The 15,370-nt window shown below is 60.8% G+C and overlaps 2 protein-coding genes across 7 annotated transcripts in view; both read left to right on the forward strand.

Annotated features, from left to right (window-relative positions):
- The window catches only part of WDR90 (WD repeat domain 90), a 32,742-nt gene extending 31,037 nt beyond the window's left edge, over positions 1-1,705 (forward strand). For 2 of the 3 annotated variants that reach the window (XM_085592503.1, XM_085592502.1), the window contains 2 exons: positions 337-421; positions 1,050-1,705. In XM_085592503.1, coding sequence (XP_085448629.1) covers positions 337-421; positions 1,050-1,201 — 237 coding nt within the window. In that variant the 3' untranslated portion in view covers positions 1,202-1,705. Of the gene's footprint in view, positions 1-336; positions 422-1,049 lie in introns of those variants that run through there. The other variant, XR_014958548.1, reaches the window with a different exon arrangement.
- A 79-nt stretch (positions 1,706-1,784) lies between these two features.
- Positions 1,785-14,676, forward strand: RHOT2 (ras homolog family member T2). Of its 4 annotated transcripts, none has more exons than XM_021529680.4 (19): positions 1,785-1,840; positions 2,065-2,123; positions 2,967-3,048; positions 3,155-3,198; positions 4,296-4,349; positions 4,706-4,758; positions 5,427-5,535; positions 5,951-6,052; positions 6,637-6,735; positions 7,147-7,255; positions 7,521-7,641; positions 8,602-8,686; positions 9,734-9,879; positions 9,960-10,060; positions 10,132-10,262; positions 10,681-10,761; positions 10,936-11,058; positions 11,217-11,419; positions 12,975-14,676. In XM_021529680.4, the coding sequence occupies exons 1-19, from the start codon at positions 1,804-1,806 to the stop codon at positions 13,090-13,092; spliced, it is 1,857 nt and encodes a 618-aa protein (XP_021385355.3). In that variant the 5' UTR covers positions 1,785-1,803; the 3' UTR covers positions 13,093-14,676. The 4 variants fall into 4 exon arrangements, with proteins under 4 accessions (XP_021385355.3, XP_085448646.1, XP_021385357.3 ...); XM_085592520.1 differs by having other exon boundaries at positions 11,220-11,419; XM_021529682.4 differs by having other exon boundaries at positions 2,070-2,123.
- Positions 14,677-15,370: the final 694 nt, after the last annotated feature.

Below are 15,370 nucleotides of genomic sequence, written 5' to 3' on the forward strand. Positions count from 1 at the left end.
CAGGCACAGCTGCCCTGTGTGTTACCTTTAGTCACAGGGCTGGGGTGGGCTCAGGCAGCTGCTCAGGGAACAGATTTTCATCTTGCAAAGTCCCGAGTGTGGCCCAGGTGAGCAGCAGAGCCCTGCCCCTGCCTCGGGCTGCATCCAGGCAGGCAGCCAGTCCCTGATCCCAGGGAGGGGAAGGCATCTACTTCCAGAGCACACTCTCTCCATTGTCTCCTGGACGCCTGGGGCAGCTTTAGGAGCCGTGCACCCTCAGCCTCCCCATCACCCTGCACAGCTGTGGGCACTGCCTTCCCCCTTTGAGCTGCCCGTGTTTCTCTTGCTGGGCTGCAGGTGTTCAGGAAGATCTCCCTGCCAGCCTTTGCCACATCCCTCAGCCTGTCCCCTGCTGCACCTTTCATGGCCCTCGGCTCCAGTGGTGAGTGCTGCGTGTGCCTGGGCCCCTCCTTCTTCTGCCAGAGGGGAAACAAGTGTCCTTATTCCTCCAAACAAGAGATATGTCCTCAAACCTGGGAGCTATGGTCCAGGGCAAGGAGAAACCTTCCAGGAGACTCCTGGATCACAAAGGAGATGCATGAGATCAATCCTGCTTGTCCACGGGCTGGCACTGGAATGAAATTCCCAGGGTTCTGGGCTGTCTCCATTTCTTCAGCCTCTGGGGCAGCAGGGACCTTCCCACAGCACAGGGATGGGCAGGACCCTGCTCCTGGCAAGGGCTCCTCGCTCCTGGGCAGGGTGGGTCCATTTGTCCCGTGTCACTCAGCTCAGCAGCAGGGAGAGAGCCTGGGCAGTGATTGGGAACGGTGCTTCTGGCGGAGAAAAGACCTAGAGAGGGGCTGGGGGTGACTGGAAACAGGGCTGCTGGCTGGGAGAGGGGCTGGGGCTGAAAGGGAATGGTGCTTCAGGCAGGGACTGGAGATGGAGAAAGTGTGCGAGTGCCAGGGCAGGGTGGTGGTGGCACGGACAAGCCCCGGGGAGCGGGTCTGGAGGGGGATCGGGGCCGGTGGGAGCCTGCTGGCCCAGCCCTGAGCCGCTCCTCTCCACAGACCGGCTGCTGCGGCTGCAGCCCTGCCCCGCCGGGGCCCCGCAGGACTATCGCGGCCACGACGACACCGTGCAGCTCTGCCGCTTCGCGCCGTCCGGCCGCCGCCTGCTCACGGCGTCCCACAGCGCCGTGCTCGTCTGGGAGCTCACCTGAGCCGGGCCGGCCCCGCACAGCGACGCTTCTGCGGCCCGGGACAGGCCCGGCTGCGGCCGCACCCCGCCCGAGCCGCCGCCCCCAGCGCTGCCGGCCGGCCCCGGGCGCGTTCCGCGGCGCCGCTCGCCGTGCTCGCCGTTCGGTGCCGTTCGCTGTTCACCGTTCGGTGCCGCTCGGTGTTCACCGTTCGGTGCCGTTCGCTGTTCACCGTTCGGTGCCGTTCGCTGTTCACCGTTCGGCACCGTTCGCTGTTCACTGTTCGGTGCCGCTCGGTGCTGTTCGCTGTTCACCGTTCGATACCGCTCGGTGCCGTTCGGCGCCGTTCGGTGCCGTTCGCTGTTCACCGTTCGGTGCCGTTCGCTGTTCACCGTTCGGTGCCGTTCGGTGCCGCTCGCTGTTCACCGTTCGGTGCCGCTCGCTGTTCACCGTTCGGTGCCGTTCGCTGTTCACCGTTCGGCGCCGCTCGCTGAGCGTTCTGTTCTCGTTAATAAACACGGAATTGCAGCGCTGGAGGTCCGGCTGTGCTGGCGCCGCCAGGGGGCGCCGCCCGCGCCGCCGCGCGGCGGGGCGGCCGGAAGGGGCCGGGGGGGCCGGGCGCCGCCATGAAGCGGGACGTGCGGATCCTGCTGCTCGGGGAGGGTGAGGGCCGCGGGGCTCCTCCTGCGCCGCATCCCCGGGGACAGGGCGGGCGGGGGGCCCGGGTGGAGCCCCCGTCACTGGCAGGACCGGGGGTTACTCCGGGCCCGTCGTTGTCAGCGGCCGATCCGCGGTGTCACGGCTCCGATGGTGGCTCCCGCCGGCCCTGTCCCCCTCAGGCTCCGCCGTGCCGGGGCCAATGTCAACGTCCTCCCTTTATTTCCTAGCCCAGGTGGGGAAGACGTCCCTGATCATGGCTCTGGTGGGAGAGGAGTTTCCTGAAGAGGTGAGTGGGGAGGGGAGGCGCGCCGCCCAGCCGTCCCTCGCAGGGGACAGCTCTGCCCCGTGGCCCCGCTGGCACGGCGGAGTCTGCCCGACAGCCGCGGGGCTGCTCCGGGTCCGGCGGTGAGGACCGCCCGGAGCTCCGGCTGAGCTGGTGTTTGCCTCGCTTTGTGCTCTCATTCCGACTCGGGGGCTGATCCTGGCTCGCAGCTCTCTGTGCCCTGAGCAGGGTGTTGGTGCTTGCTGCTGCTGGGGGTCTCTGTCACCAGCACAGCAGGGCTGGCACCACCGCAGAGCCCTTGGAAGGGGCCAGCCTCATTCCCTGCCCGCTGCACCCTCTGGAGATGGGTGAGCTAGGCCAGCTGTGAGCAGCAGCATCCAGCCAGCTGTGCCCCTCGACAGCTTGCTGTGCCAGCACAGTTTGGGTAGGGAAATGGGACCAATCTGTCCAGGCACGTTTTCCCTGAGCCTCACATGGTTTCTCCCACTGCCCATGGGTGCCCTCCATGGTGTTGTGATGGGCAGCATCAGCTCACGGGTTTGGGGGGACCAGCCCTGCACCCTTTCCCTGCTCCCAGCCCAGCCCACACAGGCAGCTCAGCGCTGCTCCCACAGGAGCCCAGAGCTTATCTCCACCAGCTTCAGGAGCTTCGTGTGAGGGAGGCAGGTGGAAGTTGCACCTCGAGGACACTGCCTGTACAAGAGCTGGACTGCAAGGGGCTGCTGCAGCCCAGTGGGCCAAGAGCAATCCATGGTGCACAGCTCATCCAGCCCTGGCAGTGGCCAAGGCTCTGAAGTCCCTTGTCACCTGTCCTGCTTGGCTGGACGGGGTGTGCTGCCTTTGCAGGTGCCCCCCCGGGCAGAGGAGATCACGATCCCAGCCGATGTCACCCCTGAGAAGGTCCCCACACACATAGTGGACTACTCAGGTAGGGCCCTGTCCTGCCTGGCTTCTCCCGTTCCCTGCCTGGCTGAGGGGATTGGGGTGGGGTGGCCCTGCCTGGGCAGGTGGTGATGGCTTCATTCCCCTTCCAGAGTCAGAGCAGACGGAGGAGGAGCTGCAGGAGGAGATCGCCAAGGTGAGCAGGGCTGGCCAGGATGGGGACAGGAGGCTGTGGTCCCCAGGGGAGACATAGCTGCTCCCCTCCCTCCCTGTTAGCCACCCAGAGAGGCACAGGCAGTTGATTATCCACGGATTAATGCTCCTGGTTTGTTTGGAGGCTTGTTTAATCCTGCTCTGCCTTGTAAGCTGTTGTGTGTGGCTTGTCCAGGCCCTCCAGGGAGCCTCCAGAAGGCGAGCGGCAGGGGCAGCTCGCTGCCCAGGGCAGGAGGAGGAGGCAGGAGCAGACATTGTGCTCTCAGCCTTGGGATATTCCCCACGGACTCAGAAGAGGGAGAAGCAGTTGCTGGGTTTGGGCAAGACCCCTGCTCCCTGCATTAGATCCCTGTGGCTGCCTGATGAAGCGGTAGCACAGAGGAGTTAATTTGGGAGCTGGAGCCCCTGAGCACTGGGCAGGGAGGGTTGAGGGAGCCCTCAGAGCAGCCATGGAGGAGTAATTAAGTTGTCTGGCTGGGTTTGACCCAGCTGCTCTTTGCCCTGGGATTAACTTTGATTCTGCAGACATGAAGCCCTTTTAATTATGGATAATAAAACCATCTCTCACGTGAGCAAACCTATTTAATCTCCCAGCCCTGGTGGCTAACGGCCGAGGAGGTGGGCACGGGGGTCCTGCTCCCTCCACCCAGACAGGAGGAGTACACAGAAGCTTTAAATGGCTCCAGGAAATCCTGCCTAAACCCTTGTGTGTCCTCGGATTAGCATTAAACTCTCTGCTGAAAGGACCAGTGATCCCTCTTGTCTGCTTCCGATAAAGCCTCGGTGCTGGCCCTGTCTGCAGGGGGTCAGGAGGGGAGGAGGGCTGGGACACGGGTGGTGTGGGAGGGGGATCTGGGCCAGCAGGCATGGGAGCAGCAGCTCCCGAGGCACAGGAGCTGCTCCCAGCAGCTCGTGGGCTTGTGCTGAGGGCAGGGGGGCTGTGTACGTGTCCATGCTCATGTGTGCTCGGCCGCTGTGCTTCCCTGGCAGTCCAGGCAGCCTTCCCTGCTGCCCTGGCCTTCCCTGCTGCCACAAGTGTGGCAGGGACCCCTTCTCCACCCTCTCCTGCTTCTCTTGCAGGCCAACGTGGTCTGCATGGTGTACGATGTCACCAAGGAGGCCACCATTGACAAGGTAACCCATCCCCACCACGGCCCTGCTCCAACAGCAGGGCCAGAGGAGGTTCCCAGGGGTTTCCATGCTGCCCTGTGGTGTGGGCACGTACTGATGGCCTCTGGCTCTGTGGGATTTTGGGTCAGAGACTCCTGCAAGCCAAAGCTGAGCCCCACCCAAGGTTGCTCCATCACAGCAGGACAACAGGGTTGTTGCATCCTGGTGCTGGCATCCAGCATCCTTGGGGCTGCTCTGCCTGCTGGTGTGAGGGAATGCTGGGGAGCAGATGGCTGCAGGGCCCTGTTCCTGCCTGCCTGGGAGCTGCCTCTCCCTCCCCAGGCTGTGCTAACAGCCCTTTCCCTCTGCTCACCTTCCAGATTCGCACAAAGTGGATCCCCATGGTGAACGGGGGACTTGAAAAGGGATCCAGGTACTGTGTGGGGTGTGATCTGTGGATGCAGAATTTGGGCATTCTGGGAGCTGTGGGGTGCCCACCATCCTCACCTCCTTCTGAGGATACTGAGAGCAAACCAGCTTTGTGGTTTGATCCAGGCCAGATTGAATGGGGCTTGAACCATGGTCTAATGGAGCTGTCCCTGCCCATGGCAGGGGGTGGGATGAGATGAACTTTAAGGTCCCTCCCATCCAAAACCATTCCAGGACTGTGGTTTGTGTCAGACCACTTAGAGCAGAAGCACACGGGCACTTTGCTCCACCAGAGATCCAGCTGAGGCAGGGGGTCACTGAGCAGGAATCCTTCTCCCCCCTTGATCTCTTCTCAGCCAGGCAAGGAGAGGAGGCTGCCAGGGGGAACTGGAAACACAGAAGCTTTAGTCTGTGTGTGGATCTCTTGGGCAGAAGGCTGTTGTGCTGGATTAAAGGCTCCTGAGCATATTGTTGCTGGGTGAAAGCATAAGCAGGATCAGGCAGTCTGTTTCTCCAGATGGATGCTCCCGGCTGTGGGAGGCAGAAAAGCTGCTCTGGACCTTGCAGAGGAGAGTTGGGGCTTCCCTAACCTGCCCATGGGAGCAGCAATGGCTGGGACAGCGCTGGGACCAGGAGAGGGGAGGCCTCACTTGTGCTCTGTGTGTTTCCTAGAATCCCCATTATTTTAGTGGGAAACAAGTCTGACCTGCAGGTGGGCAGCTCCATGGAGGTCATCCTGCCCATCATGAACCAGTTCTCGGAGATTGAGACCTGTGTGGAGGTGAGGAGCTGGGGGGTGTGCAGATCCTCCCTGAGGGGTTGGAATGCTGCTTTGGTGGCAGTCAGGGAGCCTCTGTGCTCCTGGAGAGCTGCCCTGGTGGTGTTGCTCTACACAAGTCCAGGGGTTGAGAGCCTGCCCTTTGGGCTTTCTGTCCTTTACCCCTTGCCAAGGAGCAGCTTTCAGTGTCTGCCCTCTGTGGCTCTCTAGTTGGAGTTCCACACAGCCCTGCTGGTTCTGGGGCTGTGGAATGGGCACAGCAAAGCAGGAGCAAAACCCAGGAGATTGTCCCTTTGGATTTTTCCTCACAGTGGACAAATGTTGCTCTGGGCTTTGAGGCACAGCTAGTCTGGCTGGGGGAGATTGTGTCATTCTCCTCCAGCCCTTTTCGTCAGGGCTGTCTCTTCTGAATCCCCAGTGCTCTGCCAAGAACCTCAAGAACATCTCTGAGCTCTTCTACTACGCCCAGAAAGCTGTGCTGCACCCCACTGCCCCGCTCTACGACCCGGAGGAGAAGCAGGTGGGCTCCTGGAGGAGTCTCCTTCCCGTCACACTACTCTGGGCTGGAGGTTTTGGAATGCAAGTGGAGGGTTTGGGCTGGCACAGACAGGCCAAAGGAGCAGTGCCCATCTCCTGTGCTCAGTACAGCCAGCTGGGCAGACAGACACCTGCAAGGACTTGGGTGTGTTGGGGCAGAAGCCCTCATGCTCCAGGCTATGTCTTGGTTGTGGAGGGAAGGGTCTGGAAGAAAAATTCCCCGTGGTTTGTCCTCTCTGACTTTAGATGGGATATTAGGAAAAATTTCTTCATGGTAAGGGTGGTCAGGCACTGACACAGGTGGAGGGGGGTCAGCATTCCTGGAAGGGTTTAAAAGTTCTGTGCATGTGGCACTTGGGGACATGGGCTAGTGGTGGCCTTGGCAGTGCTGGGGGACTGTTCTTGGAGGGGTTTTCCAACCTTGATGAGTCCATGACTCCCACCTCCAAGGAGGCTGTGGTCCTGGCCTAGAGGTGCAGGAAGGGAGCCCTCTGTGTGTGGGGCTGCAGGAGGCAGGGCCAGGCTGTGGCTGGTGCCTGTCATTGTCACCGTGGTTGGTCCTTGCAGCTCAAACCCGCCTGTGCTCGAGCACTGACCCGGATCTTCAACCTCTCGGACCAGGACAACAACCAGATCCTCAGTGATGATGAGCTCAACTACTTCCAGGTAGGGTGGCTGCAGAGCTGAGGAGTTCCCAGTGCCTGGGATTCCCTTTCCAGCAGGGAATCTGCCCCTCCCTAGCATAGCTGTCCCGTTCCTCTGTGGTGTTTCTGTGGCACAGCTGAAGCACTGCAGGGTGCATCTCTGAGCACGTGGGGTTCCATCTTCCTAAACTTGGGCTGATTTGTTCTGCTATGTTAAGGCCAGGAAGCTCTGGAGATTCTGAGAGTCCTGAATTACTGGGATATTGAAGAACAGGGGTTTGGTCAAGCAAGGCCTGAGGCAGAAATCCATGAGCTGGGTGGATTTTCCCTCGGTGGAACCCCATTCCTTGCCAGGGGAAAGGGAACCTGGTGAGACAGCATTGTGCTCTCTGGGTGCTTTGCTGACAATGGCCTTCATTCTCTTGGGAGGCAGAAGTCTTGTTTTGGAAACCCCCTGGCTCCCCAGGCCCTGGAGGATGTGAAGATGGTTGTGTGGAAGAACACGACAGACGGGGTGCAGGACAATGGCCTCACCTTGAACGGTAACAGCCCGAGGGCTCCCTGCTCCTTCCCAGGGGATAGGGGGACCCACCTCCTCCAGCACATCCCTGGGGGCCCTGTCCTTGTCCTGAGCCTCCTGGCTCTCATTCCAGGCCTAATTAATCCCTCTTGTTAAAACAAGCCTGCTGTGGCTGCTAGGTGTCTCTGTCCCAGCAGTCTGTTTTCTCAGGGAAAGCATGGCTGAGGAGTGCACCCCTGAGCCTGAACTGACTCCACTGTGGCTGAGCCCCCTGATCTCTCCTGCAGGCTTCCTCTTCCTCAACACCCTCTTCATCCAGAGGGGCCGGCACGAGACCACCTGGACCATCCTGCGCCGCTTCGGCTACGACGACGAGCTGGAGCTGACAGATGACTACCTGTACCCACAGTGCGTGTCCAGGGCTGGCAGGGGGTCTCAGCCCGTGGTGCACGGCAGCCCCAGCACCTTGGCTGCATCCTTCTGTACCCCAGGAGCTGCTCTGGGCCCTTAGCTCAGGGTCAGGTTCGCAGTCCTTGCCTTCCCCTGGGGCAGGAGCTGACACGTGGGGTCAGGGGCTGCTGATTTAGGCAGACAGGAAGGTTGGGAATGAAATCCAGACTTGCCTTGACATCAGCAAGGGGTTCTTGGAGGCTGCTGTATCCCTGGCTGAGCAAAGCAAAGCAGCTCTGTCGGGAGCAGTGAGCTGTCAGCAGGGCTGATTGTGCGGCTGCTGTCTCTTCTCTGCTGCCTGCCACTCTGGAAATGGGGAGCCGGCAGGAATGGAAGGGTTTGGCTTGGGAGCTGCCTCCTCCTCTTCCCAGAGAGCAGGCTGCAGGAGGTGACAGGGACACGCTGATGGATGGCACCCCGGGGCACTGCTGTGCCCTGCTGAAGCCCTGGGCATGAGGCAAAGCGAGGGCACAGCGTCTCCTGGGCTGCTTGGGATGTGCCAAGGAAAGGCCACTGTGCATCCTCAGGGGATCCTCCTTTGTGTGAATGAATAGCCAGGCCTGGAGGCAACAGCTGACCTTGAGCAGGGAGGGAGTGGGGAGCTGTGTCCTCTGGGTGAGATGTGCTCACACACTGCCCTTCGTTCAGGGCTTGAGGAGGTTCATTTGGGTGTCTGAACTGGAGAATAAGGTGTGAAAGATAAAAGGGAGGTTTAGGTTGGGTAGTAAGAAAAATTTCTTTGCTGAAAAGGGTGGTCAGGTACTGGCACAGCTGCTCAGGGCAGCTGGAGGGATTTAAAGCCATGTAGATGTGGCACTTGGGGATGTGGGTCAGTGGTAGCCTTGACAGTGTTGGAACAGTTGGACTAAATCAGAGAGGACTTTTCCAACCTAAATAATTCCATGATTTTCCCAACAGGTTCCGTGTGCCCCCGGGCTGCTCCACGGAGCTCAACCACTTGGGATACCAGTTCCTGCAGAGGCTCTTTGAGAAGCACGACAAGGTGGGCAGCAGGGCAAGGGCTGCAGGGGAGGGGATGCTCTGCTGGGGCTGCACACCTGGGCACACCTGCTCCCCTAAGCACCCCTCTGTGCCAGGGAGCCCACAGAGCACCAGGGAAGGGCTTTCCTCTGCCCCAGCATTCCCTCCTTGGAGGCTTTGGGAGCAGGAAGTGGCCACAGCAAGCTGTAGGTAGTCTGATGGCCCGTCAGGGACGTGGGGTTGTGGTCACTACTCCTGGCCAAAGGGCAGTTTGGATTTTGAGGGACTGGGTCTGAGTTGGCATCAAGCTGGCATGGCCCTTGTAGTGCCCTGGCTGCAGCAGGCAGGGAATGGGGCAGGGAGGCAGGCAGGGAAGTGGGCACAGCTGCTGGCCAGCAGCCATGGACTGAACACCAGCATCTGCCAGCCTGGTGGAGGCTGCCAGGCTGGAGAGAAAGCAACACATTTGTGCCAAACTCAGGCTCTTGGAGCGTGGGAGAAGGGGATGTATTGGATCTGCATGCACCTGCTCGGACTGGCTATTCAGATGTTGATGTGCATCTGGGGTATGGCAGCTCCGTGGCAACGGGGAGTGGCTCAGGAACAGCAGCAGAGGGTGGACACACATCCCTGTGTGTCCAGGTCAGCTCTGTAGCCATGGGAAGGGCAGAACTGAGTGGATGCACATCCCTGGGTGCCCAGGTACCAGCAGGTCCCCTTCAGGCACAGCAGCCTGAGTGCTGAGCTGGCCTGTGGAAGGCCAGGCTGGCCTGATGCAGGCTGCTGTGGGACAGCTGCCTCCAGGACTGCCAGGAACGGCATCTCGGGCTGTGGGGTGGGCGTGGACAAGTCCTGCCTGGTTGCAGCTGCAGTCCCACAGCATGTTTGCTGTAGTGCAGTGCTGGCAGTCCCTGAGGCACAGGCTCTGAGCTCGCCCAGCTCCGGCCTCGCTGCGGTCGATCGATCCCTGCCATTGACGGGCACAGCGGGGAGGTGGCCGGTGTGGCAGGGCCCCCTCTGGGCACGGGCTGGCTCCTGCCTCCCCTGGTGACTCGCTGTGTTTTGGCAGGACCAGGATGGAGCCCTGTCGCACACAGAGCTGCAGAACTTCTTCAGCGTGTTCCCCTGCGTGCCCTGGGGCCCCGAGCTCTACAACACGGTATGCACCACTGATAAAGGCCTGCTTTCCCTGCATGGATTCCTCTGCCAGTGGACGTAAGCTCAGTCCCTCTCCCTGGCCCTTGGTCACATCACTCAGCCCTTGCTGACCCTCCTGGCGTGCCCTGTCTCTCCAGGCTCGTGGCTTACCTGGACGTACGGCGCTGCCTGGAGTGCCTGGGCTACTTGGGCTACCCCATCCTCTCGGAGCAGGACTCCCAGACCCAAGCCCTCACAGGTACAGCCATGCCCTCCCCTTCTGTCACAGCTCGGGTCCCTCCTGGCTCTCACCACCCTCTCTCCTGCCAGTGACCCGGGAGAAGAGGATTGACCTGGAGAAAGGACAGACCCAGAGGAACGTCTTCCTGTGCAAGGTGCTGGGAGCGCGGGGCGCAGGCAAGTCCGCCTTCCTGCAGGCCTTCCTCGGCAGGAGCCTGGCGGTGAGTGGCTGCTCCCTGCCTGGCCACGCTCCCAGGGTGGAGCAGGAGCCACAGCTGGGGGTCCTGGAGCGATCTGTCCCATGGTGGCACCTCCCTGCCCCTGGCCAGACCCCCTGTGTGATGCCCTTCCTGCCCGTGCTTCACACCCTCTCCATGCTGGTGGCTTTGGTGTCCTTATTGTGGCTAAAGCAGTGGGTTTGCTCCCTCTGCTTGTCCCCAGGGGCTGTGCCTTTCCCTGCTCTGGCCACAGTGGTGCTGACTTTCCCTGCCTTGCTAGCAGCAGCCCCACGTCTCACCACAGGCCCTGGCTGCCCTTCAGGGGACTGTTGGTTCAGCAGGGCTCAGGGCAGCGTGGAACAATTCTCACCCAGCACTGCTCCTGTCCCCACTGCCTGAGACGGTGTTTTCCTTGTGACAGGCCCAGAGGGAGAGCCCGGGACAGCCATCCCTCTACACCATCAACACAGTGCAGGTCAATGGCCAGGAGAAGTACCTCATAGTAAGTCTGGGGGAGCAGGGAATTGTGCCTGGCTCTGAGCAGGGCTGGGCTGTGTCCCTGTATCCTGGCACGGGGGGCTGGGCCGTGGCTGTGCTGGCACGGTCCATGTGCCGGTGTGAGGAGCAGCTGGCCCTGGGACACAGCAGTGCCACAGCCCTGTCCCCTCTGCCCCAGCTGTACGAGGTCAGTGCTGACACCACGTTCTCAAAGCCCTCGGACACAGCCTGTGACGTCGCCTGCTTCATCTACAGCCTGAGCGACCCCAAATCCTTCAGCTACTGTGCCAGCATCTATAAGGTAGCTGCCAGGGACCCTGGGGGACTTCACTGTGGTCCTGGGCAACCACAGGGGTCCTGTTTGACTTCACCAGGGTCCTGGGGGACATCAGCCTTCGTGGCAGTCGTCTCTGCCAGGGGTTGGTCCTCAGCCCCTGACTGGGGTTTCTCTCTCTGCAGCAGCACTACGTGGACAGCCAGATCCCCTGTGTCTTCGTGGCCTCCAAGACAGACCTGCCAGAAGCCAGCCAGCAGCCAGGGCTCTTGCCAGCTGAGTTCTGCTACAAGCACTGCCTCCCTCCACCCTTCCTCTTCTCCTGCCACAGCCAGGGACCGCCCAGCACCGCTGTCTACACCAAACTGGCCACTGCTGCCACCTTCCCGTTAGTATCCTTCCCATGGGGGGGGCTCTGGTGGGAGCACAGCCTGGGGAGGGGGCTGTATCCCAGCCTTGCCTCTGCCATATTGCTTTTGCTTTGGTTTCTCTGCAGCTTTTGGTGTCATCTAGGGCATGCAGTGACAGGACAAGAGGGGATGGCCTTAAGCTGAAGGATTAGATGGGATATTGGGAAGGAATTGTTCCCTGGCAGGGTGGTGAGGCCCTGGCACAGGGTGCCCAGAGCAGCTGTGGCTGCCCCTGGATCCCTGGCAGTGCCCAAGGCCAGGCTGGACAGGGCTTGGAGCAGCCTGGGACAGTGGAAGGTGTCCCTGGACATTGCAGGGGGTGGAATGAGATGAGATTTAAGGTTCCTTTCCAATCAAACCATTGCAGGGTTCTGTGATTCTGTCACGTGTTTATACAAATAATTGAAACAGAAAAGCCATTTCTTCCTCTAATTGCAGAGGGGGGAGGTTTTCTTCTGCCTGTGTGTATGTCTCTGGTAGATTTAGTAGATAGATCCTGCCACAGGAGTGTTTGTTTTTGAAGCCTAAGATAAAAAAATGCTGAAGAGGAGTAGCCAGCTTAGTTTGCCAAGGCCCACGGGCAGTGGGGGGGGAGGTGGCAGCTATTTTCTCCTGATGAGAAGGATCAGACTGAAAAAGAGGTCAGTGAAGCAAGACCTCTGTCACACAGCCTCTCTGGGAGGAGCTGCACCCCAGAGGGGCTGGGAATGGGGTAGGACAGCACCAGGCAGGTCAGAGGAGGTGAGGAGGCTGTGGGATGGGAGGAGGATCCTTGTGAGTGGAATCACTCTGCTCCGGGGCTGGGAAGGACGAGCACAGCTCCAGGGGCTGAGCCCTGGCGGGGAGAGCATGTGGGAGCATTGGAAGGCAGGATGGGATTACTAGTGAGTAGTTTTCCCTCCAGCTTCTTTTCAATAAACAACTTTATTTTTAGAGCTGACGCGTTTTTTTTTTCCTCCCCTCTGCAGTATTAAAATTTAAATATTCTTAATATATCTTAGGGTATGTGGTATAAATAAATAACAGCGTAATGGAGGGCCGGGGATTGGCTGTGCTCCCCGGATGTAGTGGGGAATGAATTATGGATGGAGAGAGAGGAGAGGAGCACGTTAGTGCAGGACAGCACGTGTTTGGGAAGGGAATGTGTACACTGGGGCAGCACCCAGCCCTGTCCCTCGCTGCCCTTTGGTCCCTGTCACCAGTGTCCCCGTGGTGGCATCCCGGCTCTCCATGCACTGGGAGTTGGAAAGGCAGCTTGACCTAGAAAGGCAGATACCTGTATAATTATTTAGGTGTTGGAGAGCTGTTCCAGGGGAGGGGAGGGGACAGCCACATCCGTCCCACAGCCCTCCCTTGGCTGGATGGTGATGCCGGGTGACGAGAGCTCTGCTTGCAGGGTCGGGGAGTCTCTCAGATTCTCACTGGGCTGTTCCCCCCTGTGCTGGGCTCACCCCTGGCACCCCCAGGCTCCCTGTGTGGGGTGGGAGCAGCGGGACAGCCGCGCTCAGCAGCCTCTCCTGTGTTTGCTTGCAGCCACCTGAACGCCGTGGAGCTGGGAGCCGCGTCCTTCTGGCTGCGGCTGGCGCTGGGGGCAGCGGTGACGGCGCTGGTGGGCTTCACCCTGTACCGCCTGCTGGCCAAGAACAAGTGAGAGCCACTCCCCGCTCTGTCCCTGTGACACCAGCTCCCATCCCCAGCGACGCCCAGAGGGGCCCCGCCTCAGGCTGGCCCCTGGTAGGAAATCCTCCCTTGCCCCAGCCTGGATTGCAGGACCAGTGAAGCCAGACCTCTCAGCACCAGCAGGACCCACCCCTGGCACCGGCCAGCCTCACCCTGTGGCCTCCTGGCCCCCGTGGCCACAGGGCAGGCAGCTCTGCCAGGAGAGTTCTGCCTCACCAGCAGCTGGAGGATCACCCTCGTATTCTATTCTGTTCAATTTTTTTAACGCTTGTTTTTAAGCTCAAACATGAGTGTTTCAGTGTCTGTTGGCACATCCCCTCCGCTGAGGGCTGTTCTGGTGCCCTCAATTCTGGAGGGCACAACGCTCCCGGGGCCTCTGGGAGCTCCAGCAGCAGCTGAGCTGTCAGATGAGCTCATGGCTGCAGCTCCCTGGGGCACAGCTCCATCTCCTGCCCCGGTTTCCCTCAGCCAGCGCTGGCAAAGGCAGCCGGGGAGGGAGGGCCAGGCACCGACACCCCCAGCCCCAGTGTGTGGCCAGGCCTGGCCCCTCCTGCTGGGACACAGGGGGGCAGTGACAGCCAGGGTTTGTCCTCAGCTCCTTTCTCTTGTTCCTACACAGAAATCCTGTGAGGCCTGCAGCGTGCCAGGCTCTGGGTCCATCTGCCCTCCTTTCCTGCCTCCTCCCCACCCCTGGCCACCAGTATTCATGGCCAGCAGTATTTGCAGGCTCTGGGAGCCCTGGTAAGGACTGGAGGGCATTGGATGTCCACTGTGTGCCCAGTCTTTCCCTGGCAGTGCCATCACTGAGCTGGTGCCACACTGTGCCCTAGGTAGGCCCTGTGACCTGCTGTCCCCTCTGTGGGGGCTCTGTCCAGAGTGTGGGGCTCTGGGCATTGCATCTCCTGGCACCACTGGAAGCTCCTTCTGTCCTGTCTCCTGTGCCGTGCCCACACCTGAACTGGTTTCAGCTGCTGGGGCTGAGCTCAGCACCCACTGGGGCAGTGTCCCTGTCTGCAAGTCCCAAAGAGCAAGGCCAGCACCCATCCCTGCATTCCTGTCCCCCCAGGGGAGCCTGGATCGGCCCTGGCACCAGCCTGGCCCTGGCACCAGCCTGGCCTTCCCCAGCACGCTCAGGGTTGCACTTTCTGGGCAGCTGTGGGGGAGCTCCTAGGTAGCACCCAGAGCTGCTTTTTCTGTGTTTCGTCTATTTAAATGTTTTATCGTGGCCTGGAGCCAGCAAGGGGATGGAGAAATCACAGGGTAGCACTGGCATCTCCCAGGGACACCCCCAGGGTGGTGTCCCCATCCTGCTGTCCCCAGCTGGGTGTCCCTGCCTGTGCTGGAGCTGCTCTGCCCGTCGGGCACACACTCACTGCTGGCCCCTGGTCCCTGGCACTGCCAGGGCCACGTCCCTCGTGTTCAGTGTCCTTCTCTGTGCCCCCGTGCGTGGCTCTGCCAGCCAGGCCCGTGCCTGGTGTCTCCCTGCTCCACATCTGCTGGGGCTGTAATGTTTTGGGTTTGTTCTCTACGGCAAAATAAATTTTTACACACCTTGCGCTTGCACACCGTGTCCTGTGTCACCTGGGGAGCAGGACCCTGCCTGGGCTGCCCCGCTGGGGGCAGTTTCTGCCATTTAGGGCCTGGTGTGGTGGGATGAGGCTTGGGGCTGGCCAGGACTCCTTGGTGCTTGGGGACACAGATCCTTCTACAAGTGCCAGCCAGGGTGGAGAGACAGGGAAGGAGGCGATGGATCCATGCCGTGGTTCTCTGCCCGGGATCCATGGGAAGCAGGAGCTCTGGCTGCCCTGGGAGCTGTGGATCTCTGTGCCTGTCCCCGTGTGGGGTTTGGGGCTCCCCACTTCCCTGCAGACACTTTCTCCCTGCACCTGCAGCTCCCAGGGTTGTTCCACCTTCCCTCCCTGCTCCTGTTTTGCCATGGCAGCTTTTCCCTCAGCTATTTCTGTCTCTGCAGCCTCAGCCACGGGCTCTGGGCACAGGCAATGTGGGCGCAGCCAGAGAAAAGGATTTTCCAGAGCCTCTGCACTGGCACTGGATGGGGTCGGACCGCTCCCACATGAGGGGGGATGGCTGTGGGCTGGGGGGTGGGAGAGGGGACCCTTCCCACACGGCCGGCCAGGGGACAGGGCTGGGGGACACAGCCGTGCTGCCGTGCCAGCAGAGGAGGCGATCCCGAGGGGGACGGGACGCGCGCTGCTCCCTGGTGACTCCAAACCAGGCTGGATCCCACG

Source organism: Lonchura striata, chromosome 14, assembly GCF_050655825.1.
Source record: "Lonchura striata isolate lonStrDom1 chromosome 14, ASM5065582v1, whole genome shotgun sequence".
Classification (NCBI taxonomy): domain Eukaryota; kingdom Metazoa; phylum Chordata; class Aves; order Passeriformes; family Estrildidae; genus Lonchura; species Lonchura striata.